The 8,386-nt window shown below is 61.4% G+C and overlaps 1 protein-coding gene across 1 annotated transcript in view; it reads right to left on the bottom strand.

Moving 5' to 3' along the window:
• LOC102373602 (serine/threonine-protein kinase N1) overlaps window positions 1–7,223 on the bottom strand; it is an 18,002-nt gene extending 10,779 nt beyond the window's left edge. Inside the window, exons 1-5 of the mRNA XM_025192752.1 lie at window positions 5,838–7,223; window positions 4,143–4,491; window positions 3,202–3,347; window positions 2,188–2,317; window positions 186–337 (exon numbers count right to left, since the gene is read on the bottom strand). Of these exons, the coding sequence (XP_025048537.1) occupies window positions 186–337; window positions 2,188–2,317; window positions 3,202–3,347; window positions 4,143–4,491; window positions 5,838–5,987 (927 nt within the window). The 5' untranslated portion in view covers window positions 5,988–7,223. The remainder of the gene's footprint in view (window positions 1–185; window positions 338–2,187; window positions 2,318–3,201; window positions 3,348–4,142; window positions 4,492–5,837) is intronic.
• Between the last annotated feature and the right edge of the window lie 1,163 nt (window positions 7,224–8,386).

Below are 8,386 nucleotides of genomic sequence, written 5' to 3'. Positions count from 1 at the left end.
AGGGAGGCTGTTAGGGTACCAGGTTGGCTGTGGGGTGCTGTACCATGCCAGTGGGGCAAGGGAGACCATACCACACTGGCAGTGGGGGATGCAGGGGGGCATGAGGGCTGTGGTGCCTCCATGGCTGTAGGTGTGGGGTGAGGGTTGAGACTGGACCATGGCAGTGGGGTGAAGGGGCATCGTACCTCGTTAGTGGCACGCCGGTCCTGCACCTTGCTGGAGCCAGAGCTGAGCAAGCGCAGAGCGTTCTTAGCGCCCTCGGCCACGGCTAGCTCCACACGAAAGTGGTGCCAAAGCTCCTCCACCCGCAGCTCCGCACAGCTCAGCTCCCCCGCACCTGCCAGACACATGGACACCTCATCAGAGCACAGGGCACCCTCCCCCCAGACCTGCCGGGACACATCCCATCAGGGCCACAGCTCTGGGCACATGGACACCCCCCTGGGCCCGGGCCTGCAGGACACAAAGATCCCATCAGACCCATAGCTCAGCCTCCCTAGGCCTGCCAGGCACAGACATCTTGTCAGACCCATTACAGCTCAGCTCCTGCTGGAAACACCACCCCCCATCAGCTCCTGATATATGGGGGTGTGGCTGGAGCTGGTGTGGGGTCAAGGGCCATGTGCACTCCCCCCCCACCCCCACAAGAGCAAGGCAATAGTGCTGTCACGCACACACACATACACGTGCTGACACACCCCAACCACATGGGTGTGGCATGTGTACACATACACAGATGTCCCAGACACCTGGGGGAGGGGCGGGCGGGTGTGTGTGTGTGTGTGTGTGTGTGTGTGTGTGTGTGCGCGCGCGTGTGTGCACGCGTCCTAGACGCCTGGGTTCTCTGTGCCCATGTGTTAATGGGTCCGGGACACAGGTGGCGCCGGCTGCCAGGGAATCAATGGATGGAGTCTCCCTGCCCTCCTGTCTGGGCTCCCTGCCACATCGTCCTGGCTGGCCAGAATCCCCAGTGCCCAACCCTCCTCAGGCAATGGACTTGGACACAGGAATCCCCTCCCAGTGCAGCTGCCTCTGGGATGGGGCCCACTGGGGGCTGGATATGCAGCTGCCTCTGAGGTGGGGCACTGTAGGTACTTCCACAGGGAGATGAATGCTGAGGGCACTGGGGGTGTCACACCTAAGAAATGGGAGTGTCACATCCTGCCTCCCCAACCTGTGAGGTTGTTACAATTTGAGGGCAGGACTTGAGAGATGGGGGTGTCCCTCTCTGTCCCTCCCACCCCACCTGTGAGATCTCTGGTGCTGGAGGCAGGGCCTGGGCCATTCAGGCATCTCTCCCAGCAGCCCTCTCTACCCTATCTGTAAGGTTAAGGGAGACAGGGGCGGGGCCTGAGTGATGTGGGCAGGGTCTGGGCTGCTACTCCCTGCATCCCACCCTCACTGTGGGATTGATGGGGTCAGGAGCAGGGGCTTTGGAAGTGTGGGTGGGGCTTGTACTGTTGGTGGGTGGGGCCTGGACCACAGGGACATCTGGCAGGGGAAACACCATATATCTGGGTCCATGAAGGCAGTTTTCCTTAAGTGCACCCAGGAATAGCTGTTCTTCTGGTGTGGTTTAGTATCCGCCAAGGTGTACTTTATGGAAATGGGAGGCTCCTCCCTAGCTTGCTTCTGCGGCCATATGGCTGAGGGTAGGCAAAACTTGGGGGGATCCAAACCCCAAGCCTGCACATAGGATGCTTGCCTTAAGATTGGAAATATCTGAAGCCCTTGGTGGAGGTGGAGGATGTTTGCTGGTTGTAGGGCCACTTATGGTTCTGGACTGACTCTCAGATTTGGACTTGATTTGGCTGATTTGGCTTGGAACACAAAACAATTATTTAAATAAAAAAAAAAAAATCTCTGCTTCCTGCCCTCCCTTGCTTGCTCCGAGGGCCTTATGGCTAAGGGCAAGCAAAACTTGAAGGCATCCGAACCCCAAGCCTCTGGGCTTGGGTCCGCAAGTAGGATGCCTGCCAAAGATTTTGGAAACATCTGAAGCCCCAGGTGTGAGTGGAGGATGTTTGCTGGTAGTAGGGCCACTTATGGTTCTGGATTCTTGGATTTGGAATTAGTTTTGCCTAATTTGGCCTCAGATACAAAGGGCCTGGGCAGTGTGGGCAGCACCTGAGGTCTTAGGTGTGGGGCCTGGCCCATGGGGGCATCCCTCCCTCCCCACCCACCCACCTGTGGGGTCATCAGGGTCCGGGGGAGCAGCTCCAGCCTGCAGTGCCTTGCGCATCTGCATGCGGATGATGTCAATCTTGGTCTTGCTGTCCTGGAGCATCTGCTGGGCCGTCTGCAGCAGCTTCCGGTCCTGGGTGGGTGGGGGACAGGGGCAAAGGAGGGGGGTTAGGGGGTGCTACCTGAGCCCAGCCCCTCCAGGGACCCTCACCCTCTGGCACTGCAGTGCCCTGCCCCAGACAGGCCCTTATGCCCCCCACACCTCCCTCCCCCATGAGTTGGGGGGGGGCGGGGGTCCCAAGTTAGTTTGGCATGGCTCAGATGCGGCCACCAGCAATTGCCCCCCTCCCCCACAAGCCCCTGCCCCCTTTCCCAGTTCTACACAGGATGCTTGGGGAGATAGGGGGTCCACTGGTGTCAAAGCCCCTCCAGGATGCCCTTCCTGGCTGGGGGGACCCCTGGGGTGGAGGGTTATACCCTGGGGAGACAAGGGAGGTTGGGGGATGGCTGTAACCCAGGGTTGTAGGGCAGGGCTCACCTCCGAGCTGGAGGCATGACTAAGGGCTGGGGGAGGGGCTTGCCTTGGAGGCAGCCTTGGCATAGGTCTGGGCCATGTTCTGGGTGAGCTTGGGGGCAGTGTCAGAGGCCTGGGGGCAGCTCATCTTGGAGACTCTGTTGGCCTAGGACTGGCTCTTGTTTTTGCAGGGAGGAGAGGGGCATAGGAAGAGAGGGAGGCTGCAGGAGTGTGGCCAGGGACAGGATCATGTTGTGAAGAGCAGCTACAGGGCTATGGGCATGGCCAAGGGCATGGAGGCAGGGCCTGCCTTGGAGCCGCCATTAACTTTGGCATAAATCATGTTCTGGGGCAGCGTTATAGGGTTGGGAGTAAGGCTGTCAGGTGGAGGCATGGCCAATGGTCCCAGGAGGGGCTCACTGTGGAGGTGACACTGATTGATATACGTCTAAATCATATTCTGGGGTGGAGCTATAAGGAAGGACCACAGGAGTGAGGCTCACCTTGGAGGCGCCATTGGCGTAGGTCTGGATCATGTTCTCGGCCCCCTGCTTCACCTTGAGCTCGATGTTGAGCTGCTTCTCCAGCCCGGCCAGGCGGCTCTCGGCTGCAGCTGCACGACTCTGGCTGCCAGGAGACTGCGGGGCATCTGTAGGGGCCGGGGAGCAGCTCCATATGGATGAAGCCCAGCATCCAAAGCCCCTGTTATACCCAGCTCATGATGCCCCATCCCAGATATGGCTGCATTTCAGCACCAGGCAGGGGCCCTGCTATACCCAGCCACAATGCTGCACCCCAGAGCTCACTGCATCTTAATGCCAGCCAAGGGGCCCTGTTCTACCCAGCTCCCAATACCCCATCCCAGAGCCAGCTGTGTCTCAGTGCCAGCCGTGGGGCCCTGCTATACTCAGCCCCAATCCCCCACCCTAGAGCCGGCTGCATCTTGGGCCTTTGTTTTTCTGGCCGTTGAGGGAATGTCTGCGTCACTTCCTGCCTGTGGGGGCCGGATTCTCTCGGCTGCTTCCTGTTATGAAACCGCGTGGGAGGGTGCTGGGGGCAAGGCCCAGGTTCTTCGCGGGGAAGGGCATGAAGGGGGGGCTTCTGTGGAGGGACCCCCAGGGAGGAGTCCCAGTATAACCAGTCCCTAGTGAGAGGTGCAGGCAGCTCCCAGGGCTTTGAGCCTGGATACACCCCACTCTCAGGCACTGACCTGAGCCAGCCATGACCTTGGACACTGCCCCCTACCCCAGTGCTCTGCCCCCATTCTCTGTGCCTCCCTGCCCCACGCCCTTTTGCTCCAGCCCCTCTCCCAGGTACCAAACCCCACCCCCCAATGCCCAAGACCTTGTTATTGGGCTCCAGGCCTTGCCCCCAGGTCCTCCAGGCCTTGAGACCCCACCCAGCCATGCCCCAAGCTCTGCCCCCACACCCCAGCCCCACCCACCTGGGTCATCAGGCGTCTCCTTGACCATGATGTGGGCATCGAGGCTGCGCAGGCGTTCGTGCAGGTCACGGAGGCGCCGGGCTGAGCCCTTGAGCAGCCCATCCACACTGGCCTGGTGGCGCCGGGCGGTGGTCGCACGTCGCAGGTTCTCTGCCCCCTCCTTTAGCTTCAGCTCCTTGCGGATCTCACGCCGGATGCGCTCCCGCTCTTCGTCCAGCCGCTGCTGCACCCCTGGCGCAGCCAGGTCCGGAGCCCCCCCAGGCCCCAGCCCCAGCGCTGCCAGCACCGAGCTGGGGGCCTCGCCCTGTGGGGAAAAGGGAGGGGCTGGGGCAAAAGCTCCAGCACTGAGCTGGGGGGAGATAGAGGGGTTTAGAACTGGGGGCAAAGCCCTAAGACCCTTCCCCCAATACCCCCAGCACCGAGTTTGGGGCCTCACCCTGGGGGGAACATGGGGAGGCTAGAGTTGGGGGCACAGACCTGAGAGCCTCAGCAACCAGTGTCCCCCCAGCCCCAGTGCCACCAGCATCAAGCTGGGGCCCTTGCCCTAGGGGAGCACACAGGAGAGGGGTTAAAGCCAGGGAAAACAAAGCCCTGAGACCCCCCTGCCCAGCCCCAGCATCCAGCCAGGGCTGAGAGGGAAGGGGGTTAGAGCCAGAGTGGGGTGGTAGAGTCCTGAGATTCTTCCAGCACCCAGCCCTGCCCCCCACCCTCTCTGTTCCCAGCACTGTCCGAGGGGGGAGGGGGCACAAGGACTGTGTTAGTACTAGGGACACAGGCCTGACACCCATCCCCCCCAACCAAGCCCTGGACAGGAGGGTTAGAGCAGGGGTCACAGCCTTGCCCCCAGATCCAGCTTTGCCTGCACCAACTCTGCCCCCTTGTCCTGGAGAGATGGAGGGAGGTTAGAGCAAAAGGGGGCACAGACCTGACCCACTGAACATGGGCTGGGCAATCACTGTGCCTTGGTTTCCCCATTTGCTGGGGGCAAGGGAAAACCAGCTTTGTTTGGAGATACTGGGAGGATCTCAGTCTGGGTGGCCTGTATAGCACCCAGATCTCCCTGATCCTGGCCTGGGGGGGGGGGGTCTGTACAGCATCCAGTGTCCCCCAATCCCAACCTGAGGGACTGTACAATGCCCAGCGCCCCCCGATCCTAGCCTGGGGGGTCTGGACAGCACCTGGGGCCCTGAGGCCTGGCCTCCTTCACCCCAACCTGCAGCACTAATGACACCTGATCTGCTGAAACTAAGCCCCGGAAAGGCCCTGACTTCCTGATCTGTCCCACCCTGGCAGCTCCCCTAGTGTCTGATTTCACCCCACATCTCTCCCCAGCCCAGCCCCTACCCTAGAGGCAGCCACGCAAGGGTCTTTGTTGTATTCAGCTGCCAACATGTTCCACCACAGAGGTGGACGCATCACAGGACACCCAGGCCCAGCCCAGGTTGTTTTCCCGCCTGCCAGTCTTCCCATTTCCCCAGAGGCCTTGTTACTACTGGCAATGCCTCCCTCAAGACATGGCAGACAGAAGGGGGGAGCTACTGGGGGCAGGGGACTGGTGCCCTCAATCTTGCCTCCTCAGGGCCACAATGCAGGGCGGAGTTGGGGGAGGTGGCAGTGACTTCCTCTCCACCACTCCATGGCACTGGATGCGGCTGTAGCTGGGGAGGAGCCACCCCCCAACACTCACACCAGTACCTCAGCATCGTGCTCAGAACCTGTGTCCGGGTCGGAGAAGGACATCCCGGCCCCAGTCCTGGCCCACTGGCCGTCTGCTCCACACCCCAGAGACACCCGGGGCTTCCTGCCACTAGAACTGAACCCCGTCCCCTCCCCCGCGGACTGCATGTCACTAAAACCACTTCCCCTTCCCGCCGTGTGCACAGAGCAACTCACTCTGACACCCAGCCCCCACTGCCAGTCCAGCCACCGAGGGGTTAATAGCACCCAGCCCAGAGTCCAGCTGCCAAGAGGTTAAGGGGCTCCAGCCTCCCTACCCCCTCCCACACACTGCCAGGCCCAGCCCCCAAAGGGTTAACGGGAACCCCTCACCCCCATGGCACAGGACCAGGAGTGACTCCATCAGAAGTGCAGACCCCCCACCCCAGAGCCAGCCGCATCCCAGCATCCCTGTTATATCCAGCCCCAGCACCCACTTGAGCCAGTTGCATCTCAGTACCAGTGAGTGTCCCTGCTATACCCAGGCCTGACTTTGACCCCATAGCAAGGCGCAGCTCAGCACTAGTGAAAGCCCCTGCTACATCCAGCCCTAATGTCCCACCCCAGAGCCAGCCTCATCTCAGCACCATTGAGGATCCCCATTATACAGCTCCCAGTGTTCCACCCCAGACCCAGCTGCATGTTAGCGCCAAAGAGGGTCCTCATTATATACAGCTCCCAATGTCCAACCTGAAAGCCAGCTGTGTCCTAGCACGAGTGAGGGGCCCTGTTACATCCAGCCCCAATGCCCCACCCCAGAGCCAGCTGAATCTCAAGACTGAGCCAGGGGCCCAGTCCCCTTATCTACTCTGGCAGGGTAGATAAGCAGGGCCCTTGCCCCTACACCTATACCCATCAGCAGGGCTGGGCACCAGGATGTGGGGGGCAGGACCTTCCCTTTTTTCTTTCCTCTGTGGATAGCACCAGAGGAGGGGAGGGGGAGGGGGGGCAGCAGTTGCCTTGGAGACAAAGGAAAGTACCTCAGGCCAGGGGCACATGTAGTTGGACTCCTGGGTTCATCTCAGTGGGTGGCAGTGCCTGGCACCCCCAATCTTGGCCCAAGGGGGATCTGTCCAGTGCCTCTCCCAGGCCTCACGCCTGTTTCCCCCTTGCTCCCCCACCATGGAACCCAGACAGGGAAGGGGGTGGCAGGAAGCAGGGTCTCCATGGGCTGCCCAGGCTCACTTTGGTGATGGTGCCCTCCCACACCCCTTGACTCCACCCCCATGACCTACCCTAGGCTCTGCGCCCCCACAGTGGCTTGGGGAAGGGCCCCAGGGTGCCCTGCTGTACACCCCCCCCTCCCAGGCTGGGCCCGGCCATGGCACCCGGAGCTTGGTTGGCTCCAAGGCTCATTGTTGGCGGGTGGATTGGTTGGCTCCAAGGCTCATTGTTGGCGGGGGGGAGAAAACCCCTTTGTTTTGCTGGGGGGGGGGGCACCAGCCCCATCCTGTTGCCTGCCTCCTCCCAGACAGGGTCTGGCTGGACATGGGGGGAAATCAGCCCAGGGAGCCGCATTCTGCCCTGATGCTGGGCGTGAGGCCTGGAGCAACTCCCATAGGGCCACTGCCCTCCCAGAGGAGGGAGCAAAACCAGGCATCTGGGCTCCTATCCGTCTACTCTAACCCCAACCAATCCCACTCCCCTCTCAGAGCAAAGAGAAAGCCCAGGTGCCTGGACTCCTCCCAACCCAGCCAGGCCTCCACTGCCTTCCCAGAGCAGAGTGAGAACCCAGGCATCTGGACTCCCAGGCCCACCTGAGCCTCCCAGCAGTGCCAGCCTTGGCAGCTGAAGCCCCGCCCCCCTCCCTTACCCCCTCACCAGGGCAGGACTGGCCTTGACTCTGGGGAGCAGGGGAAACTGAGACATGGGGGCAGGCTAACAGCCCAGGTGTGTTCCCCCTCTCTAGGGCTGTGTGGGGTCACACCCACCCCAAGGGGCACTGCAAGGGGCAGCTTGGGGCCAAAAGTGTCCCCCCGCCCCTGGGCAGTGTGCTGGCTGGGATCAGGCTAGGAAGGGTTTACAGGGCCAGTTCCTGAGCTGGGGGGCTCTGGCTGGGACCACCCCCAGACCCTGGTCTGGCCCACAGTGGGGTGGTAGAATCAGCTTCCAGGACTCCTGTGTTCCCTGCCTGAGTGGGCAAGATGTCCTCTCTCTGCTGTCACCTCAGCCTACTCAGTGCCTCAGTTTCCCCAGCAGGATGGGGGCAGGGAGGGGGCACCCCCATGATCAGGAAAAGGTGGGGGGTTGGCACTGGGGAGGGGCAGGTGCCACCTAGCCATTTCCCTCCTGGCTTCTTGCTCCATGGCCCAGCACCCCAGGGGGGAAATGTCACCCCGTAACCCCAAACCAGCCACTCCACCTGCCCTTCCCAGAATCCTTTGCTCAGGCTGGCCCCAGCTCTCAGCATGCTTTGCATTGGGGGGAGAGGGGCCACAGGGACCTAGATTCATACATGATTCATAGATGTTAGGGTCGGAAGGGACCTCAATAGATCATCGAGTCCGACCCCCTGCATAAGCAGGAAA

This window comes from Alligator sinensis, unplaced genomic scaffold (genome assembly GCF_000455745.1).
Source record: "Alligator sinensis unplaced genomic scaffold, ASM45574v1 scaffold1892_1, whole genome shotgun sequence".
NCBI lineage: Eukaryota > Metazoa > Chordata > Crocodylia > Alligatoridae > Alligator > Alligator sinensis.
Note: the sequence above shows the minus strand (reverse complement) of the source record. Positions and strands in the feature narration are given on the sequence as shown.